The sequence below is a fragment of the Rhinolophus sinicus genome, chromosome 17 (assembly GCF_057876585.1).
Source record: "Rhinolophus sinicus isolate RSI-liver-muscle chromosome 17, RSI-T2T, whole genome shotgun sequence".
Classification (NCBI taxonomy): domain Eukaryota; kingdom Metazoa; phylum Chordata; class Mammalia; order Chiroptera; family Rhinolophidae; genus Rhinolophus; species Rhinolophus sinicus.
The window spans coordinates 36,463,439-36,487,500 of NC_142517.1; the positions used below are offsets into that span (position 1 = coordinate 36,463,439).

A 24,062-nucleotide genomic window follows, 5' to 3' on the forward strand; every position below is an offset into this window, starting at 1 on the left:
CCCATTCCATAGGCATCCTGTTTAAAGAGGTACAGTCCTGTATTTACCAACCCTGTAATTGCAAAATAATTTCATTATTAAGCCTTGTTTTATTCCAAGCCTTCTGGATAATTTTGACCAGTACTGCACTTGTTGTTTAACTCTGGAGATTTTGTAATAAAAGTTTAATGAGTTACTTATTATTAGAATGTTTTTAGCCATTATTTTAAGGAGAACAATAATGACGTCAAGTTCTACGCATTTGGTTTAAAATGTATTCAACTCACATATCAGTTAATGCTACAGTGAAGTTTTAAAAATCTCTTATCAATATACAAGTCTAAAGGCAAGATAGCTGCACCACAACTTTACCAGAGCTGTGGCTAAGAACAAAACTAAGGAAGGATTTCTGCGTTGTCATCATGTCAAATCCAGATATTAACTTTTGGTATTTCAGAATTTTAACAAGATTTGTTATCATAGCATTTTGAACCGATTTCACAAGGGGACACATAGAAAGCAAACAGACAAATATTTGAAATTAAGTCCTGAATGCACTGCATATTTATTTTAATTTAAAAAGCTGACCAAATATTCTATTAATGATCATAAATATTAAGAAAACGTATCAAATAAATCTATTTTATCCAATTTCTGTCTAACTGGAATACTATGAAACTGAAGGTTGATCACATCTCCGAAAACAACTTCCTTGCTAATATAGAAATTGCCTACAAGCTTTTCAGATATAGACCAAATTTTCCAAAAATTATGATGCTATGATTTAACTAAAAAATTTTCAACTTACAAAAAATGAACAGGAAGTTTATATAGCTACTGAATCTATACAAAAAAATTAGAAACTCAGAAGAATAACCTAGTCACCTGTCCTTATGGAAATATAATTTACTTAGACTTTGTAATGAGACAATAACTTCTTATTCTTAAATATTGTCAGATGGGTTCTGTGAAACGAATGGCTAAAATTAGTGACTGACTTTCATATTGCTTTTTGCTGTCATTTTTATGCATGAATTATTCATTAAATCAATTTGACTATAAAGAATAATCACAGAATTCAGGACAGTGCACATATTCTGGAAGCTGTAGAATCAAAGCAGGATTTTCACAAGAGAGGCAAAATAAATTAGAAGAACACAGAGCAAAAGAAATATGTAGCACAAAAGTAAAACCACATTAACTCATCCACAAAATGGAAAAAACAAATATTTCCTCCAATCTATTCCAAACCACCCCTCAAAGAAAATACAATAAACATATCATATGATGACATCTGTTTGTTTATGCTGCGTACTATACGGATGTCCATATACAATGTTTCTAAACGTTAACTATAAAAATTATCTTTGTTTCCTTTGGGATGTTTTTCAAGTTGGTACTATTATTTGACCATTCATTAGTTGAGTTTCTTTCTGTCATGCCATATATATATATATATATATATATATATATATATATATATATATATATATATACCTTTCAGCAACACTTTGTTTCTATCAAGAAGTGACACTGTAAAGGAGGTTCACTGCTTAAAGATCTATTTGAAGGCATTTTGCAACAAATGAAATTTGCTTATGTTATGGCCACTTAAAACGTAAACTCTTCTTTATACATCTGAATATATATGTTAACTCAAAATATATTCTTACCTCCCATCCATAACTGGGGTCTTTCAGGTTTGACCTCTGCTCTCCCACATATGGCCCAAACTTTTCACCTGCTTCAATCTTCCTTTTGGTCCATATTCCTAGTCCCGCTCCAGGCATATTTGACTCTCGAAGTTCAAACTCAGCAGGAATGGGGATATCGTCTGGGATGTAGATGGGGGCTTTGTAAGGAGAGCCCTCTTTTGGAGTGAATGCTTCGCTGGATGTGGCTGGAGAGCATGGCTCTTGAATATTGAGGGAGGGCGTGCTGGCTACTCCATCTGCATCTGGCATTTCTTCCAAAGGAATTTCAGGGTAGCTGCCATATACACACTCATTACCTGCGAATAAATAACTTCATGAATTCCTACTAATATAAAAGAGACAAAATTCCACAGCTCAGTAGTTACCTTATAACATTGTTCTTTGAAGATAAACTAGGGAAGACCATTGTTAAAATATGCCTGCATTATGATCTCTATTATTCACAGATGGGGGAGGCAGGATTATCACCTCTTTAGTTTATCTACAGTGAATCCATAAATCAAATGAGCTAATCTTCAACTGTCAATAATACTCTCATGGACCAGCTCAATCCATCATCCATCTGGGAAACAATCAACAATTTAATTATTGATCTGAATAAAGCAGAGATAAGAAATAAACTTATGTGAACCTACAACCACACAAACCATCCCAAATTGGGAGCTGATAGCATTTTACATTGTATTAGAAAGTTATATTGTGAAACAGTATCTTAGACTGAATTGTAGGAGAATTGTCAAAGATTCCAAAGGCTGCCATGTGCAACAAGGCTTACATTTGTGTGGTAGGATTATTTATTGGAATATTAATTTATGTTTGTTCTTTCTCTGTTTTTCCTTTCCCATTTCAAACACATCACCGAGCTCTTGGTATTTTCTTGCCTCAATAACTTACGCAAAGAAGACAATTAAAGTTACTTGAAGCTACTGATTCCTCCAGATATTTGTGAAAGCTAAAATCATTAAAGAAATTTAGTGAGTTTTCCAGAAAGGAAAGGGAGAAGAGGATGTCTTGGGATGCAACAAAAAGAGAGTGAGTTTCCTCCAGACTGAAAAGAGGGTAGAGAACAAAAGTCCTCTACATGATGCAGTGCTCTAGGGGAAATGCAAGACCGTGGAGGGGATAGCAGGGTAGAGTACCTGGGAGTGGAGACCCTCCGCACTGGGGCTCTAAGGCCTTCCCAGAGCAGCCCAGCCCCACACCCCAAGTGAATGAGTACACCATGTCACACCTTAATATCATCCTACAACTTATTGAGGGTGTGGGGAAAAGCATAAAGAAGAATGACAGCCTGAATTTCCCACCAGTTCACCAGCTGAATGGGGATTTTAGTTATCTTAAAGCAAATAAACACGTTTCTTGTCCACTAGGATTATGGACTAAGAGTCATACCTGATTTGTTTGATTTGTAGACCTTCCTTCCAGGGCAGAACTAAGAAAAAGGGGTTAAAATCATAAGGCCGATTTCAATCAGAGCCATCTAAAGGTAACATGGGTTGCCTTAAGTTACCATCGCAGGGCTTCTAACATAGCCTAGATAACCACAAGTTAGGGATGATATGAAGGACTTCTAGTTTCAAGTTGGTGACTGGACTAGATGAGTTTTAAGCTCCTACCTTCCCTGCAGTTCTATGAATTACTAAAGTCTTCCAAGATAGTTTATTGGGCTTGAGGGTAGGAAACACAAGTTCTAGCCCCAATTCCTTCTCTGATTCATTTTAGAAATTAATTAACTATAACACTCAATAACAATTGCCCATCAAGTACTGACTCCTCTTAAAGTTTTGTGAAATGCAAAGTGATTGTAAGTGCAAAAGTATCTTTCTAATAAAGTACTTGGATCTTGTTTCAAACAATGAGATAATTCCACCTAAACCAAGCATAGAACTGAACTCTAGGACCCAACCTATGAGACATTTATCCCAACATACGAGGTCATTATCATTCAGGTTCAGTGTCTCCAAAAGTTTGCACGTTATTATCTGCCCTCAAATCAAGTCTCCTGCCCACTTCCCATTTCCATTAAAAATTCTATTTTTTACTAATTATCTATGCTCAAGGTTCTCAAATAACATGGCCATTTTCTCTCTTTCATCCTCTAGTCTATTCAGCCATCAAGTGCTGTCCATTCTTCTTGCAATGTTTTTTACCTTCACCCCATTTTTTAAATCCACATTTTCATTCCTGGATTTTCTAACAGTTTTCTAAATGACTCTCCAGACCTGCAGCCTCTTGCACTATCCCTCAACACTGAGCCAGTATTTATCTTACTAGCATACCTATTTTCCTGTACTATAATCTCCAATAACTCCCAGTATTCGCAGGTAAAATCTAAAGTTCTCAGTCTTGGAATAAAATCTCTGTCATTTTAAAACCACTTTCTCTCTGATTCCTAATACTCTTCAGTAGGAGGCCCCAGGCTAGAATAAACTTAACCCTGTCTTCTAAGCTCAGTGAGCATTTTCTCTGTGGTTCTGTCTGCCTGGTTATCTATCTCTGCTCCTCTGCCCATCCAACTTCTAGTCATCCTGCCAGGTCAAGTCCCAACTTGTCCCCTCACCATCCCTTTTAACACAAGTATTCCACTTCCTTGAATTCTTACATAATTTTCCCCCTCGGTCTGATGATCAAATAATGCTGTGCATTGCTACTTAGAGTTTAATATGAGTGATTGTTTTATTCCCAGCAAGGAAACAGGCTTTGGAAGGGAAGGCTTGCAACTCACACTTCTTAGGAATTCTCCAAGTGATCTGCATAAAGGTACTTAATAAATACTTGTCAAATAGACAACTAACCTAACAAATAATTCTATTGAACTATTAAACCAAATCAATATCTCTACCAAATACAAGAAACTATTTTGATCCTGAAAAGCAAGCACTTTTAAACCCACAGAAATAGAACACAGCAGATTACATACTTTTCTCCAAACACAAACAATTTTAATAATGTCCTAAGAAATATTATCAGAGAAATATACTTCAGGATCCAAACACACTTGATAAAGTCTATCTAATTTTATCCTTCAGGGAGATTTTGCACTTCAACTGAACAGCAAAAGTTCACTAGCACTCGTGATACAGCTAAAAGCATATAAAAACATCTCCCTATAACTCTAATACTTAACTACTGCAAGTGCAGAGTTACTTTACATATTCCTAAAGGGATTTATCACCCATTGTGAAAATTTTGTTTTTCTAGAGAAGTAAGTATTGTAAGTTGGAAGACATTGTGTAATCTGTAGACTTCTCCATTTAAGCAGCAGGAAACAAAAAGGCATCCAAATGAATAGAACTATTTCCTCCAGTAATTATCCACTAAAGGTTAGTAAAATTTCCCCTATTTCCTCAAAGGGTTAAATCAGTCATACTGTCAGTTCCATCAAAGTGATCTCAAATCTCAAAAAAGGATAGAGACAAACCCATCTGGGCCCTCCCACTGGCATAGCTGACCCATGACCTTTGAGTAATCCACAAACTCTCCCAATGCATAATTTAAATGAATGCATTTGGATTTCAATTCCTGTGGAGACAAAATACACATGTGTGCCCAGGCTGCTGCACAGAAGAATTTGAATTTAAAGCCTGAATGCAATTCTGCTTACAATGGCAAAAAAAATCCAATTAAACTAAAGAACAACTTATATAGGTCAAGCAAATCCAGGAGAAAGACTCATGGTCCTATTCATCCACGTGCAGGCATTAAATGTATATGCAAACTCAGGCAATTTGTTTCCAAGCCACTGTTAATCTAGTATCATCAGAATTAAATATAAAAAAAAGGCTGTGGTGACAAAAAAAAAGGAAATATAAACCTGCTGAGTTTTACGTATCAAAACATACAACAATATTTCAATGTGATCTAGCATTATGAAATTTTCAACAGCGAATACAGTTTCTCACACTGCACTGAATATTTGCATAACCAAAATAAACTCATTCCTCCATGTCGTTACTCAAGAACTATCCAAAAAGCTGGTAAAACACTTCATCTACATGATAAACTACCTCAATTATCATATCTCCATTAAATCTCTGTTATTGGAGAAGAAGTTGGTAGATCCTTTCCCTGAGCTATAACTATAATTAATTAAAGCATTGCTCAGATATCACACTGACAGGCTGGGCACATTTACAATAGGTAAGTATCAGGTAGTAAATGCTGTATATATCAGCATTCCCATAAAGATAAACAACCCTTGTAACTTCTTGGAGCTGAGCTGCCTGCTACTGGAATTTGCTTCATGCATCCTTTAGGTGTGTCATTTAACTGAATGAGGACAGAAAGACAAATTTATTGTTGGATGTGAGGTAAATGACTTGGGAAATGCTCTTGGAAATCAACCTCTTCAATTCAAATTTTAACTGTTCTAATATCCTTGGAGACTCAGCAAGAGCACACACTTAGATTATATTTCTTTGATTCTGAATAACATAGGTTTCCACTTGAGGTGAGTTCCATTTTGAAAACAAATCAGAATCTGCAAAGAGGAAATTTCAGAAATAAGACCGATAATAATTACTTCTATAAATGCATCTGTATTTTCTCATTTTGATGCTCACAATCCAGTGAGAAAACCATGGTGGTGAGAAGAATAATTTTTCATTTTGCAAATCTGAAAGCTGCTACTCAAAGATGCTAAACAGTATAGCCAAAGTCAACTGAGACTAGAAGTCGGGTGTCCAAATCCAGTCCGCCTAATTAGGCAACTTTTTTTTCTTTAAAGATGTTTCTTAAATTTGTTTTTTGTTTTTTTAATTGTGGCCATATTATGTGAATCATTTGTTTTTTTGCTTTTTCACTTGATATTTTATTATGAACACTTCCTTTTGTTTTTAAAAATATTTTCTAAAACTACATTTAATTGCTGCATAATACTCCAATATATAAATTCAAAATAAGTGAACTATTTCCATAGTATTTATGTTGTTTCTAATTTTCTGATATTTAAATGCCACTGAAATGAACATTCTTTCATACTAATATTTATTTATCCATTTTAATTTCCTTAAGTTAGATTCCTACAAGAAATCTAAGTGAATATTGACAGATTGCTTTTCAGAGCTGTATACCAATTTATACTCCTACCAACCATATTAGCATATATTATTATACCTTATTTTTAAAATTGATTAATACAACAGAAAAGATTATATATCTGTTGTCACTTTAATTCAGATCTCAGTGATAACTGAGACTAAATGTTTTTGTCATTTATATTTATTCTTTTGCAAATTGTTCAGTTTTTGTCCATTTTTAATTGGGCTTTTATTGGTCTCTTATGAATAATAAATTAGCCCTTTGATATAAATTTTGCTACTTTCCCCAGTAAATCATTTGTCATTTGGCTTTTTGATGAGGTTTTTATTGTATAAAAATTTTAACCTTTATGGAAGGAAGCCTGTTTTCGCTTTGTGATTTTTACATTTTTCTTAGAAAGTCCTTATCCATCCTAAGGAGAAAAAAAGAAGAGTCTCTTGTATTTTCTTTGAGTTTCATAGTTGCTCTTCTACCAACCTTGGATTACCAATGATTTACTGCTGAGTGAAAAGCAGAGAAAAATGATTTCATTTATTTGAGCTCCTGTGAACGGCAGGCTAGAAAAAAAATGCCATTTCACTCATAATTCTTTGGTTCTTATTTGCAAGGCTGGCCTAAAATGCCTTCTCTTTTTGTGGGTTTTATATAACTCAGCATTTGTTTCACTTGGCGTCTCTGCCTACTTTAACTGCAAATCTTCTGGGTAGATGCCATTCCAAATCCTGAGTTTCAGCATTAATAGGAATTCAGTACCTGTCATAATACTTATCACTCAGTATTATCATTAGTGATACTAACATAAATATTTTTTTCTCTCTACTCTTCACATTAGTTCCTTGATAGAAAATATTTAGCTACTAAACAGAGTTTAATACTCATATTAAAAGCATATAGACATAGTTTGACTATAAAGTAAGACTGGTTTCTGTAGACACTAAGTAAAAAATCAGTTCTTTATACTCAGCTGTACACATATATGCATATGATACATCCATGTGCATTTGCAGTGTGTGTGTGTGTGTGTGTAATAGCTCACTAATCTTAAAAATAGGCTGAGACAGAAACATGGTTTGAGATCTCAGACAGACTGGTTGAGATCATAACTACATGAAACAACTGCCAGGAGGAGACCAGCTAGGGAATTGAACAGATTAGGTAACTCAGAAATTTAGACATTTCCCCCCATTATGTTCCTCATTGCAGTTTTGTAATAAAAACATGAGCAAACTTCAAAGGAAGCTCTGTAGTAAAGGTTAATTGCTACTAAAGAAGAGGGTGGGCCTAAGCGCCAGTACTTTGTGCCCAACTCGCAAGCAGACAGGAAGGATTACACGTGGCTGAGAGCTGAGGATGCGTGCCCAGCTCTAGGAGGAGAGGAGGCACGGCCAAACCTCAAGCCCCACCAGGGACCTCCTGGTAGGACGTGAGCTCATGAACACAAGTCCATGAGTCGGTGCCTGCTAACAGTGGGGCAGGGAAGGGAGGGGGAAGACATCAATTTCCTTCCCAAATTCAAACCGGACATGCTCTTCTTCCCTTGTTAGGACAATTCCAGAGCAGTTACAGAGGCATGTTTGTGAGAAAGCAGAGGACTTCGGGAGCCAGCTCTCATGCACCAGCAACACAGCCAATAAACGCGTGCTGGGCTTGGGGAAAAGGGTGGAGCCCAAGTAGTGCCAGATGCACAAACAGAACAAAGAAGGAGGCTCTGAACTGGCCAGCAGAATATTCTGTGAAAATGGCCCCAAGATAATGAAACTTAAGATCCCAAAGAAAGGAAACTAGTAAAAGTAAGGAAAATGAGTTTCCAGAAAACTGACTTAAATTAACTTTGAAGGACCGGAGTGTGCGTCCAGCGGTACAGGCTTAGAAAAGAGACGCATCTATGGAAATGGGACGCTGCTGACAGACAAGGTTTTCAGAATGTGGTGTCTCCAGAGAGGGGTGAGAAGAAAATAGACCTCCATGGATCTTTTGACACTGGACTGCATTTGTAGAATCCATGTCACTAGAGACCATTATTTTTGTAAAATAATCTATCAGCATGGCTTGACATGGAATTTTTTTAATGACCTTTAAGCTTCCTTGCACCTCTAGTATTTGCTACTTCCTTGTACCATGCTATTCTATCTCTTCCTTATGGAACATTTTCCTCCAGTGCTTCCAAAAAAATATTTCATTTGTGGGCTATCTAAAAGACCCAAAATTATGGAAAAGTGTTGGAAGAAAAGAAAGATGGCAAAAAAAGAACTGAACGTAAGGGACTAAATCAATGAGCAAACATTTATCTTTCTCATAGGATGTGGCATAGCTCTTGCTTGATCTGTGGCTTTTAAATCTGGTTAAGAGTTTCTCCAACCTTTCTAGGAATTACACAGACATTTCACTAAACAAACCTGACTTGGGAATTAAACTGGTAGCTTCTAAGCTATTATGAAATAGGTTTGGCCACTTCCAAAAAAATTTCCTCTTCAGAGACGGAACTAAGCTTTTTAAAAATGGTTATAGAATGAAATGTCTAGAAAATTCATAGTTAAGGTAGCAATGAAGACTCTAAAACAGCTAAAATAAGGACATTAAAGCTCTGTGAGTACTATTCCAAGGAAAAACATGACCTGGTTAATGTTTGGCTTATTCTATTGTTAGGGAGCCATGATCACCAATATCCACTGGTGTGATCAGGTAAGAACAGACTTATCACATATCAGATAGGGTTTCTTTTATATTATAACTATGTGCCTTGACTTTCTTTCAGCAATACAAGTTTTTAAGAGACTTTCGGCAACCTTTGACCTGATGGCTTTTCTCGTAAGCTTTTTATATTCCCAAAGTGATTTTCCTTCAGATTCATTTAGTGTAAAATAGAAATGCCCTGAAATTATGTCGCAGCAGACTGGGTGGTTACTCCTCAGGCGTCTGAAATGACCAGAGTACAGCCTTTCAGCATTCAAGCCATATCTACAGTAATTATTTGCCAGCATATCTAAAAGAAGGCAGGCATTTCCTGTTGCACACAAATGGGACACTCTTATCTAAATTACTGTTTAAACAGGTATTTAAGAAAAGACTATCACAGGCAGGAATTTACTGATGAGGGAACACATTAGTTTAGGGCTGGACACATCAGTTGAGGACTAACCATTGTCAGAAAAGGAAGCATATCAACATCAGGAAGGTATAGAGAATATTTTACAGCCCCCAAATGGGTCAAGATGAGGATTGTAAATTATGCCATTTGCATGTGGGAAAGGCAAGAGTGGCACAAGCCTGAAACGGCGGTCTGGATTCAGCAATATATCTCGAGTGCCGAGAGTAACCTTGAGAGTCAGAGCTAGAGAATCATAGCTTTTGGAGGGTCTGTGTTACCCTATCCATAAAATAAGCACATTGGACAAGTGCAGCCCCGGGTCCACTCCAATCAAGCAATCCCAGTTCTATAAAATGAAAACCAAAGGATGGTCAAAATTTGCTGTACCAACACCTTATAAAACATATTTCCTGGAAAGACACTTTGAGAATTAGTTTGGTCTCTCCCAAAATGTAACCTAGCAAAGATTGTACTCTGGCTGCCTAACTTTGCTCTAACCAGTGAAACTGGAATTTATTCCCAGTAGAGGCTTATAAAACTGGGCTGTTATTCTCACATTAAGTAGACTGCCCTCTGGTGAGGACTGTGGTTTACGTGTGGGTAGAATGTGTGGTTTACTACCTCTAATTTGTTTATGTTGTTGATGGTGGTTTCAGAAGAAAGCTGCAACCCTTCACATGCTAAAAGAGTGACCTGATTTGCTTCCTAAAAAGGAAAAAAAAGTGTTTGAAGGGGGAGAAAGGAGCATGAGGGAGCATTAATGTGCCACGGCTAATGGAGGAGCAACTGGGATTCCTTTGACCACAGCTCTGCTTCATTCAACTCTGCATGTGAAATGAGAGTCCCAACTTGTTTATTATAATTACCTAAGTGTGGCTTGGTGGCTTTTGGCAGAGATCCTCTTTGCCTCTAAAGGACAGACCAAAACGCAGGAGCTACAAGTTAAAGGAAAGAAAGGGGGAAAGTGCATTCTGTAGCAAGGCAAGGAGACAGAATTCTAATATAAAATGGGTGAAAATAGTCAAACCAATCCCCAAAAGGTGAAGATCAAAAAGTAAATGAGATTGAGCTCTACTTTCTCCCACATAGTAAACAAAGATAGGTGTTCAGGAGAACTGAATAAACAGTGTAAATGTGAGTTCAAATTCATTCTCACAGTGGACTTGATGCAGACTCTTCCTTACTGCTACAAAACAAGAGTTTTCTTATAGCCAGGAGTCCTTCATAAAGAAAAGAAAATAATTATGCATGTCTGGCAGAAGAGGGAGTTGTAGCAATGGCTTGCTGATAAAAAGGAATGTGAACAAGCAATAGAACACCAATTTAACCACACTCTTGGTTTGATAAGAAGCAGAGAGGGTGCAAAAGAAATTTTGTTAGAGTCTCAAAATTAGGTTTTATTTGAAAATGAACAATGGTCCTTGTTTCTCACAAGGCTTAGTAACAGACAACAATGACTTCTGATCTTAAAGTGATTCTGTGAGGAAAGTTCCTTGATTTGGCTAATTTTAGCTTAGACTCTGGCCCCCTTACTAATACACTATCTATCTTCAGTGTAAAATAAGTTTCAATGGTTCCAAGGAGTGCAATTTTCTGCCCACATTCCAAGCTCTAAAGGCCCTGATATTGAGTTTCCCAACACTACATCATATTACAAGTAAAATCATTCAAAACCATGGGGATAGATGGAATGTCATTAAAAAACATAAAGGAAGGTGTTTTTATTTTAATTTCAGAAAACATTATACACTTTGATAAAAAATATTTTCAGAAAAATATGAACAGATGTGCTATGCATATGTGTATACATACACTAAATAGCACTTATGATTTGAGAGGGAGTAATTTCAACATTGCTAAGTGGTAAAACAAGCTAGGTATTTAAGGGAATGATATAATATGACAACTTCATAGACTACCAAACTATGTATGGTCTCTGGAAATTGTCATTATCAACATGTACAATAACTAGTAGCATTAGGTGGTCTGTACAGTATCCTTCATGTATAATTGAGTCACACAGTCTAAGACACTTGATGGGCACCAGGCTCTGACTCCTAATGAGAACTGACTTTTAAAGAAAGGCATTCAGGACCTCTTCTATATAAATTACTATCATTTGCAGCAAGAGAGAATTATAAATGTTTGCTGGCAAAAACTAAATTTATTTACAAACTGGGTCTAATTTATTTATGGCTCCAATACAATCGGCTTTTGTTGAAATATTTATGTTATCTGTACTTCTGCCTCACTAAACTCTGCCACAATCATAAACACTGTTGAAAAATTATTTGCAGTTAGCAGGATTTAAACTACCCATTATATCACCAGCGAGTGCCAGTAAACTTTTGCACTGGTTGATAAAGTTTCCTCTGTGGAATAAATATACATTTGACTTTCAAAATCTCCAAACTATGAAAAGTGAAGAATTAAACAGATGTCCCAGACCTTACCAGTTTTGTGTGAATGCTTGAATTGCACATTCCAATTGAAATTGTATGGAAACACTACAAAAGTGTAGTCTTTTCTAGCATTAAAAGGGAAAATTAGATGATGGAAGTGTTGGGACAATAGTCTTTGCCAAAGACGCTACTTCTCAGACTTATTGATTTACCCATTCCAAAACATTTATTTGGTTCCGTGTGGTACCTAGAACTGTGCAAGTTGCTAAGGCTAGGTATAGACATGAATTAGATCAATTTTCTGCCTTCAAGGAGCTTAGAGTTCAGTAGTGAAGATAGAGGTGGAAACAGATATATGACAATGCAAAAAAAAAAAAAGTTTAAGACAAAGTTAGGAAGAGTGATGACTGTTAAGAGTTGAGTATAAGTAACTGCAACCGGGCGTGCCAATCTTATAGAAACCCTTAGCCTTAGATTGAGTAAAACTATATATGTACTAAATTTTTAAAGAATAAACCTCTTATTTCAATTCTTGGTGGAAATTTATTTCTGAGGATCACTAAGTTCTTCACAGTAACATGAGAATAAAAATAGCAATAATTTACTCTCATTACTTCTAAATAAGTCATAAAATGATGAAACCAACAGATTGTAAAACCACATTGCCCACATTTCCATTACAAAATAAGCCAAGAAAAAGCTACATGGAGAAGTAGATGGTTTTCCTGTCATGTAACTAGTAATAGTGTATTTCTGCTTGGTCTAGTTCAGTGAAAAAGACTAAAAGTTCCACTGTGAAGCAGGTAGGACTACCTTGGTGCCAATGAAACTCCCACTAACCTATAAATGGCCCAAACGACAACCTCTCTCTTCCAATTTGAATTGAAAGTTGTGTCAAATAGATCAGAGATTGTTCTGGTTGACTTCAAAACAATTCTGTATTCGTAGAGAAGACTGGCCATTCTGGAACCTTCAATCTAAAAGTAAGAATTGTCAGAGAAAATAGTAGTAATAGTGATTTCTGGTATCTCACACCACTCAACAAATGATGGTCCTTTCCTAAATAATATCCACATATGCCTATGATAGGCAAAGTAACTTAACCAAAAGCCAAAATAGCAAAACAATTTTTTTTTTAATTAAAATTTACTGGGGTGACAATGGTTAGTAAAATTACATAGGTTCCACGTGTACAGTTCTGTAACAGATCATCTATATATCATATTGTATGTTCACCACCCAGAGTCAGTTCTCCTTCTGTCACCATATATTTGACCCCCTTTACCCTATTCTACCACCCCCCTCCCCCCTTACCCTCTGGTAACCACTAAACTATTGTCTGTGTCTACGAGTTTTTGTTTCTTTATTTGTTTGTCTTATTCCTTTGTTGCTTTCAGTTTTATATCCCACATATCAGTGAAGTCATATGGTTCTCAACTTTTTCTGTCTGACTTATTTTGCTTAGCTTAGTAATCTCAAGATCCAGCCATGTTGTCACAAATGGCACTAGTTCATCTTTTTTATGGCAGAGTAGTATTCCATTGTGTATATATACCACATCTTCTTTATCCAATCATCTATAGAAGGACACTTTGGTTGTTTCCATGTCTTGGCCACCTGTATGTCCTCTTTGGAGAAATGTCTATTCAAGTCCTCTGCCCATTCTTTAATTGGATTGTTTGTTTTTTTGTTGTTGAGTTGTATCAGTTCCTTATATATTTTGGATATTAGCCCCTTATCGGGGGTGTTGTTTGCAAATATCTTCTCCCATTGGGTTGGTTGCCTCTTTATTTTGTCGATGTTTTCTTTTTCTGTACAGAATTTTTTTAGTTTGATATAGTCCCAGTGACTTATTTAGCTTTTACTTCCCTAGACTTTGAGGTCAAATTCCCTAGACTTTGAGGTCTTTGAAGCCAGTAGACATATGAGAAGATGCTCAATATCACTAATCATCAGAGAAATGTAAATAAAAACCACAATGAGATATCACCTCACACCAGTTAGAATTGTTATCATCAACAACACAAATCATAACAAGTGTTGGAGAGGCTGTGGAGAAAAAGGAACCCTCATACACAGGAACTTTGAAGAAAGCAGATGAGGAGAACAGGACTCAGAGAAACCAAATCATTTCCTTAAGTCATTAATAATTAAGAATCTAGGCATTCTTATATAAGGAACTCATAGAACTTAACAACAAAAAGACTAACAGTCCAATTTAAAAACGTGAAAAGGACATGAACAGAAACTTCTCCCAAGAAGACATACAAATGGCCAACGGAAAATGCTCAACTTCACTAGCTATTAGAGAAATACAAATTAAAACCACAATGAGATATCCCTTCATCCCTACCAAAATGGCTATCACCAACAAGAAAAACAGTAACAAGTGTTGGGGAGGCTGTGGAGAAAAAGGAACCCTCATACTCTGTTTGGTGGGGATACAGACTGGTGCAACCGCTATGGAAAGCAATGCGGAGTTTCCTCAAAAAACTAAGACTAGAATTACCATAGCACCCAGCAATCCCTTTTGGGGTATATACCCAAAAAAAACCTGAAAACATTTATCCGTAAAGATGTATGTGCTCTGATGTTCATTGCAGCTTTATTTATGGTGGCAAAACAAATTTTTAGAGCTATGTTTACATAGTGAAAAAAAATCTCAAAAAAAGAGCTATTTATTCATCAAGGTTCTTTGTCAAAGAATATGTCAAAACCCCAGGTATTTAGTAATATATGCATAAAATATTTAGTAGTATATGCATAAAATATTTTGCTGCCCATATATATCAACATCATATAAAATGACTCTTACTGAGATCCAGATATTATTCTCCAGAATAAAAAAAATCTCAGTGATTTTGTTTTGTGCTTTTGCATACCGTTTTGTAGATTTTTTCTAATAAATCTTCTTTACCAAATTGCTTGTTTTAATAGATTATAACCATGCTGGTTAAGTTAAATAAAATATTTTGGCATCATATGGCTTAAACCTCAGGATAATTGATTGAAATATCCATTGTTCATAGTACTGTAGAATCTCAGAGCTAAAGAAGCCAGAAAGTTATCAGTTTATTCATCTAAACATCTAAGATGCTTGCTGATAATTATATTGTGGATCAATACATGTAAACTATGACTGCTTGAGAGAAAAAAATGAAAATGTTGTAATTCTATCAAAAGTATATAATATTAAGGACATCCACGGGGCAGGAGAGATACCTAAAGTCTATAAAATAATTAAGTGATAACTTAACAATCGTTGTGCTCTTGTTGCTTTTCTTGTTCTTGTTGCTATTGTTATTGTTTTCCTCAATCTACTTCATTCAACTTTTTAATACTCATCATCACTATTAAATCTTAACAACTATGATCCAACATTGCCACAAACCATTTAGTCAGCAAGATTTTTATATGCAAAGCACCATGGGGGGTGGTCACTGAGAAGAATAAAGTGAAATTGCTGATTTCAAAAGACTCATTATACAATCTCGTCAGAGAGATCAGACAAATGTCCAGAAAAAATTAATGTGTATTATATAACTCTCCATGGCATAGAATTAAGTGAATAGTATAGAAAACAAGGACTACAATAGTCAACACTAAAAGGGATATTCTTCTACTTTAAGAGAAAACTGAACTGGAAGATGGCTAAAAATTCTGTGATGAAGACAGATCATCGAAAAGATTGTGAAACAAAAGGTTATAGACTGCGGCCAAGCCTTGGAAAGGTAATGACTTTTAATTGGATTGAGTTTATCATATTTGCAGAGGTACAGCAGACACAGAAGAAAGGATTAGAGTGATTTCCACTTTCCATTATTTGGCATAATGAGAAAACAGAGGGTGGTCCACATCCCTTGTATATATTATGAGCCATGGGAAATGCTTAATATGTCAGTTTTTGGTAGCACTGAGCTCTCCTAAATAAACACATTTATTTGGACATAGTTAAGTCAAAATAAGTCACCTGGAAAAAAGGTGACAGGTCATTAATTTGCATAGTACAAAGGATTTATGAATTTTTAAATTAACGCTCCTGGATCTCTACACCATTTCAAACAGTAGGATATATCTGCATTTTTCTTCAAAGTTGAGCTAGCTTAAAAGGTCAAATGAAAATATGTGGCTGAAGAAAAACCAGCTGAGCAGACTTTCTTTCGTCTAGGTGGAAAAGAATCGCACTATAAATTCTTCCAAGAAACAGCATTATATACCTCAAGTCAAAACACACAAACAAAACAAACAAAAACCTTGTGTAAATATGAGGTGAGTCATAAAAGGATCATGCAATTAGCACACCCCATATTCAAGTGAGCCCAATGGAAAAGGTTACTAACGTATACCTCCACCAAAACTCCCCCGAACTGTAAGGTGATGAGGGGAGGGACCAAGCATGTTTGATTTACTGCAGAATCCCCAGAATTCAGCAAAGTTTCTAGGTCATAATAATAATTCAATGTGTAATTATTGACTCGAAAACATCAGCCAAAGCAAGCTAATTGTACTGGAAGTAGTGAGTTGTAGCTCTTTTCCTTCTCTAAATTGGGAAATTTTAACATAAATGTGCCAAAGGACACAAATTGTGTCCTCAGTCTATTTAAGAATAACAGTAAAAATGTCCCACTTAAGGAAAAGAACTTGCATGCTGATTCTATACACGCTTGTACACAAACAGGCATACACATGCACACACATGCATACACACACACACACACTCTCCAACTGCTCAAGATGCTAATGGATGAATTTAACCCAATGGCATCAATTCAGAGTTTGTACCATGTCCTCTTCACATTGCAACCTCTTCAAATATATTTGTTATAAAAGGAATAAAAATATACAAACAGAAAGTCCCTACGTGGGTAACCCATATGAACCCACATTTTTGTCCTTTCCTCAAGATTTTAACTGAGTCCTCCAAGAAGGGAGACTGGTAAAACAACATCAAATGTGGCCAACTAAATTTGATTCCACCAATCAAATTTATTGCAGCACCTGCTATGAAGCAGCCACATCGTGTAGGTGGTAGAATGCGAGCTTCATGAGAGTAGGGCCTCTGTCTGCTTTTTCACCACTGCATCCTCAGCACCAAGAAGAGTGTCTGGCATATAGCAAATGGTTGATAAATACTTGTTAAATGAATGAGTAAATATAGGAATGGAGAAATGCAGAAATGAGCCTTCGAGGAGACCAGAGACTAGAACAGTTATATCAAACCAGGCTATGCATCTGATTCTCAGATGGAGCTTATTTTTAAAAACACAAATTCTATGGCTTTTCTGAAACTAGCAATAAAGAATCCTTACATCATATACATATCATCCTTCGTAACATCTCTAGTTTCCCATCCTATAGTCTCAATCCATAATATTGCAAGTAAATTTACATATTTATTTGGACATAGTTAAGTCAGATAATCTGTAAACCACAGACCCAAGCCAATTCCTTTGTGAACCAAAAAACTGTACACCTCACTAGTTATGTGACCCCAGGAAAGTCCCTTAATCTATTTAAGCGTCAGTTTCTATATCCACACGTGAGTTTTGCCCACTGTGGCGGCCACTTGACACATGCAGCAACTAAGCATTTGAAATGTTGCTACTTCAACTTGAAATGTGTTGTAAGTTTAAATATATGCATCAGATTTTTAAAACTTGGAACAAAAAAAAATGTAAAATATCTAATTGATAATTTTATATTGATTACATACTGAAATGATACGATTTTGGATATTATGGGTTAAATAAAATATATTAATAAAATTAATTCTACTTGTTTCTTTTCACCTGTTTTAATGTGGCTATCACAAAATTTGAAATTAATATAGGGCTCACATGTATATTTCTACTAGGCAACACTGGTTTTTAAAACACTTAGGACACAAAATTGTAGCAAGAATCAGAAGAAATAATGTATTTGAGCATCTTTTGTAAACTTTAGAGGAAAATACAAATGCCAAAAGTCATTATCATGACTATTAAGAAAGGTTCTCATGTCTCTAGGTCTTAATTGACAGCTCTTAAAGGTCAGTGTCTTTCAGGTCTACCTGCATTCAGATAATAAAAGGTGATGAAATAGTTCCTGAACAATTCATTCTCTACCACTCCCCTATCAATAAATCTCTCAATGAACACTTGTTGAAACCAAATGTAAAGAAAGATCAATGTGGTCACTGACATCGTATAAAAAGATGAGCTCACTCCAGAATGCTCCCCTGCCAAGATTTGTATGATGAGGCAGGAAGTAGCCTGGACTGAATAAAGTTGCAGGAAGGTTTATATTTGAAAGAGGCATTATTAGCCAATGAACAATCAGCAGTATTTTATGATGGGAGAAGATAAACTTTTTCTACGATTTTAGCCCAAGATGCAGAGGAGAAGAAAAAAGGCATAGGATTAATTTATCTCTCTCTCTATCTCTTGAGTAGGGCAGTTTAATTCCTCCCACAAACATCGCATTCCATTGCTTCAAAAAGAATGTGTGTCTTGAAACACCTGGCAGATAAAAGAATATGAAGAACTTTCTTGCTGCTCCTCCATTACTGAAGTGTAGTTGGTGAGTCTCCAAAACTTCCTAGGTCTAGGCTGATGGATGACGATGGAGACAGGTACTCCCAGGTTGTACATACATTACACTACTTTGCTAATATTCCCAAGTGTTTGAAGAAGTTCAGTAGATAGAGAGACAGGCAAACCCACCCAGAGTTCCCTCAAAGCTTTATTATGCAAAAGTGAGGAGTAGCCAGGGTTCCTTTGAGGGGTAGAAATTGAATTGTCATATGCAGTTCATTACATACTCTTACTAGATCATGCCTTTAGACATGTATGAATATTAATCGATGTATTTACTGCAATGTAAGGCGGTTGCTAACCTAACATTCCAGCCTTTGTTCCAAGCCTCGTATCATTTTCTTCCAGGCTGTTGATTTTGGAGTGGCTGTGTAATCCTAGTGAGCTGCTAGCAAAGAGTGATCAATCAGCACTTTGAAAGCTTCTGGATCATCCCAGTACCTGGGAGCTGCTTCGATAAATAGTATTCTTGGGACCATGTAAAATGTACCATTGTGGGAGTAAATACATGTGGGAACATGGAAGGTTATTGTTCTTCTTTCTTATTTATAAGTAAGCAAAATCTTTTGTTTACAACAAATCTCCTTTTTCCCTAAGATTATTTTGTCCCAAACTCAAGTCACTAAAGCTCTATGTACACTTACATTAATATTTTCTCTATGGACTTAAAGATCGGCACCCATTTATCCACATTTGGGAGCACATTAATAATAATAAAAACACAAAAACTCCCTATGTCCCATTTTAAAACCCTGGATAAAGGGATTGAAGAACATGGATGAATGTACGCTGGTAAAGGTGTACCATTCTCCCAAGAAAGTTTTATCCTGGGTTATCAAAATTGACATTCAGAAAGACTTGGGATGGTTAGATCTCATCAATTTTCTTCTCAAGAACCAGTCAAAGCCTTCTGGAGACCTCATAAAGTTATTTTATGATTGCTCATAATCAAATTAAAAGTCTTATGCCTTTAATGCACCCTGCAATCCAACCACAACAATCTATTCTGTGTCTCTGACTATCCTGTGCAAGTTGGTTTCTCTGCGTTGTTTTCCCTGACAACCTCCTGACCTAGAATGCCCTTCCCTTGTTCTCCATTCCTCTACTCTCTTGTGAGGGCCGTCTTCTGTCCTGAGAGCTAGGGATGGAGCAGTGACCAAGATCAACACCTCCCCTGCGCTCATGAACCTTATAGCCTGGTAGGAAGAGGGAGAAAAGAAACCAATGCATAGATGGAAATCCGAGACAGTCTTGGGTGTTCAGAAGAAAATACAACAGTTTGAAATATGCAGATGGGTGACAACTTTAGATAGGGAAGACCTCATGGGGTAGGCAGCATTTAACATTTATACATTGAATCTCTCAGATCCAGTTCAGATGCCATCTCATCTGCTAAGATTTCCCACTCTCCATATCTACCACCTCCCCCACCTGTGTAAGCTCCTTCCTTTTCATATCCCAGAGAATATAAAGTATACTTCGGAACATAGCTTTCTGTCAGTTACCCTAGTGCTACTATAGTTAGTTGTTTTCACTTCTATTTCCGTATTTTGATTTTCAGCTAGAGGACAAGGGGTATGTCTCAATTATCTTTATGCCCTCCCTCTAGTGCTCTGAATATAGTTGATGCTCAAATTCAAATTGAACCAACTTTAGAAAATGCTACTACTGAGGAGTTTCATTTTTGAAACATGTATAATACTTTGTAGCTCACCTAGCTCTGAATGTTAAACAGATTTGAAAGAAGCTGCTATCCACAAAAAAATCCCTGGAAAAGTGCTATCTTCTAGGGGATTTCTAACCCATTGACCATTCAGAATACTTGCTCATGCAAGTGATAGCTGACAAGTGCTCTACTAGGGGTAGCTCAAGATTGGAAACAATGATCTCTTCCAACAAATTTCAGATAATTACTCCTCGAACCAAAAAGTGAGGGGTAATTATCAGGCTCTCTTCTTGAAAACATCCCCCCAAAATAAAGGATTCCAAAGTCGAAAAGAAACAGAAAGAGAAGCTTATGGTTAATAAACTTGAACACTGGGCTGAACCTTACACAACGCAAGCTCGATTTCACATAGCCAGTAAGAGTGAGTTTGCAAACTCTACCAGAAAGTTTTGGTGTTTGTCTCTGTGCTTTTTTATGAACACTTTACTCTTTTGTTCTGGGCTTAAGCAATGTGTTCGACAGAGTCTTCCATTCTTTAAGTGACACCTTTAAAAAGAAAATAATTGCTCAAATACAAGACTTAATACAAGACAAATTTTTAAATGCCCGTTCCTGAAGAATTCAAATGTTCTTATTTAGGTGGGATCTGATTCTGAAATTCCAGTTTAATAAATAAGCCCCCAACCCCCTACCCCAGGAAGGAATTCCTCCAAGTTTAGACTGAGGTAGGATCAAATACGCCACATGCTATTTCAAATACCAAGAACAAGGTAGGTATTTTCCTTGCTGCTTCCCTGCCCTGTAATTTGACATCCATTTTAATGATGCTTGCTTTATTGCTTGTCAGAAAAGTGAAATGGCCTGTCAATTTTATGGAGTTTCTTCTACATTTTGGGTGGTTATATTACATTTTGAAATAAGTGTACAGCTTCCCTTCCCCTTTTTTTAGCCTAAATGGTGCATGTGTGGGTTTGGTACTTGGCTGCCAGTGAAATGAAGTCATAATTTCAGGAGTCCAAGAGAATAGATCAAAATCACGCCAACACTTTCATGGATGGGTATATGCTGTTAAATGAATGTTTACCCAGAAAAGTCATCATCTGGCATGCAGCATAGCGAATGTTCCTGAGCAGCTAACTCATGTATACTAAACAAATTTGGCTGGCTGCTGCAAGGGCTGCTCTGTGGAAATTCTCAACATATATTTGTTTGATTGAGCTGTCATTCCCAGTTGATCTGCGGATGATCTGTGTCACTTTGTTTAAGTGTCCTGGTGTGTTTTTTTATATATATACAGTGAAAAGCCAGTATGTTTCTGTGATAGATTAAATAGAGGTGAAATTTGAGAGTGACTCCTGTTTTTGATTCCTGTGTTCTCAGACAGGTGGGTCTGGAATGATCAAGAATGTCACATTCAAACACAGGGGAAAATATGGAGCCCCTTTGATTTAAAACACATTACTGTAAAATATATTTGCTACTGTGTTCTCCCAGTACAAGAAGCTCTTTAGGATTCTCCATCTAAACAAACACCATATGGCTTCATTTTCAGCGTCCCTTTCAAATGTCCAAAAACAAAGGACACAAAACTCACTGCTGGAAAACATAGTCTGAGAGAAGTAAGCAAGGCCCACTTCTGACGTATGGATTCAGAAATCAAATGCAAGGTCAGGCTAAAACCGGAGCTCCAGATCTCAAATATCTTAGTAATGGTTCAGGTGGAAACCCAACACCACAGTGCCATGCCATGTCTGAGGCACTAATCAAGCGACTGCCTGTTTGCTCCGTGGTTAAAGCACTTCCTCCAGCTAATCTTCCTAGATAGGTTCTCGGCTTTAATAACCTATGGGGTCTGCTGTTAAGTGCGGGGATCTGGGCACCATCAGCACTGATGTCTCCACTCTGCCAAACCCCAGACAACACGTGACACATGTACATTCCCTCCCCTCAGCTCCTGTGGATGCAGTAGACTCAGGTCTGCCTTAAACTGGGTCCCCCTACCCAAAAAATATATCCCTGACTCAGCTGGTTCTCATACCTGAAATTCCTCCCAATTTAGCATCAGTCCTTTGGGCTAAGGCAAAACTCTCTTCTAGAATCCTCCTGACCATTGATAGTTTGCTCCTTTCTACATGCATCTGAAAATTTGCTATGGGCCACACAGACACTGGTACTTGTTATCTGTGAAGCCAAAATGGCCCCATTCCTGGCCTCCACGAGGCACAGTCCAGTAGAGAAGGAAGTTATGCCAATAAAATATAATATTGTCCATCAGCAAACTGTGTACAGGGTGCAGAGGAGGAAGGAGCTCATTCTGAGGAGGAGAAAGGTTAGGAAAGGCTGCCCAGAGATGGTGACACTTGAAAAGGGTATTGAAGAATAAAGACAGTTTATAAGGAATTTCCCAGAGTAAAGACAAGGGAAGAAAGACCATTCCAGGAAGATACAGAGTATACCGAGAGGTATGGAAGTATGAAGCAGCGTAGTGTGTGCATGAGACTAAGGATGTCTCAGTATTGCCTGATTTATAGTGAGGAAGATGTTAGAGAGAGAAGTGGAAACAGGCAGTGAGGAGGCAAGTAGTCAAAGGCCTGTATGCCATCCATATTCCAGAGTTGGGTTTTTCTCTTATATAGAATATGGTGAAGGCTCTTCGGGAGGAGAGTGGAAAGATCAGAACTATGTTGACATGGAAGACAGAGGAGCCTGTCAGAGGCTCTTTCTGTAATCCATGAGAGAGACTGTGAAGACTTTAAAACAATAATAAGAAATAACTGTGGTCGTGGAGGATGAAGAATAGGAGAGATTTGAGAACTAAAGTTGAGAGAATTGAATGAGGGAGTGAGGTGGGAAAAACAAAACCCCGATGAACCAATATACTATACATCAAGAGTTACTTTATCAGTGATTATTAGTAAAACGTGCCAGTCTCAGGGAATGGACTACATATGAGGGAGAAGAAGAGAAAGGCTGGGATACTGAACACTGCAGTAGCAGCCCTGGACAGTCGGGAGGCAGCTAGAAAACTCTGCGTACCTAGAGAATGATGGTGCTATAGAACCAAGGGGCTTTTCCCTTGGGGAAAGACTCCACGAAAATCAAAATATCAGCAGGGGGCAGGACAAAAGAATACCATTTCTTGCAGGTATAAATAGAGAAAAACGCCAGGTAATGCTAGGTCTGGCAGACTCTTATGGTACTATGTTGATTCTGTAACAAGCTTCATTCCTTCGAATTAGTCACTAAACTTTTAAATGTTGATCACCTTTAAGTTCGTACTTTAAGTTGTTCAATATCTCTTGGTAATCCTAGCTCAGTACTTGGCTTCAAGAGGTGCTCACCAGATACACAGGACCCCTTCCTCGCTCAATATTGCTCTCCTACAGAAAGGCTCCAAAACAACTCCTTATCTCAGTAGTTTTGACAAGAATTTATTAAAATTTGGCTTATATGTAACTTTGCTCCCTCCATGTAAGAACTTTGAGGAAAAAAAATAGTTTAATGCTAGTAGATGTGATGCATGTAAATTACCAAGATAATTTTTAAAACCCATTAATTGAATATAGTGAAAATCTTATAAATCAACATTCTCCATCCAGT

General features: G+C 36.8%; 1 protein-coding gene across 8 annotated transcripts in view; it reads right to left on the reverse strand.

Moving 5' to 3' along the window:
• The window catches only part of MECOM (MDS1 and EVI1 complex locus), a 539,916-nt gene that overhangs the window by 272,263 nt on the left and 243,591 nt on the right, over positions 1–24,062 (reverse strand). For all 8 annotated transcript variants that reach the window (XM_019735624.3, XM_019735605.3, XM_074327559.2 and 5 more), the window contains exon 2: positions 1,653–1,990. In XM_019735624.3, the coding sequence (XP_019591183.3) occupies positions 1,653–1,990 (338 nt within the window). The remainder of the gene's footprint in view (positions 1–1,652; positions 1,991–24,062) is intronic.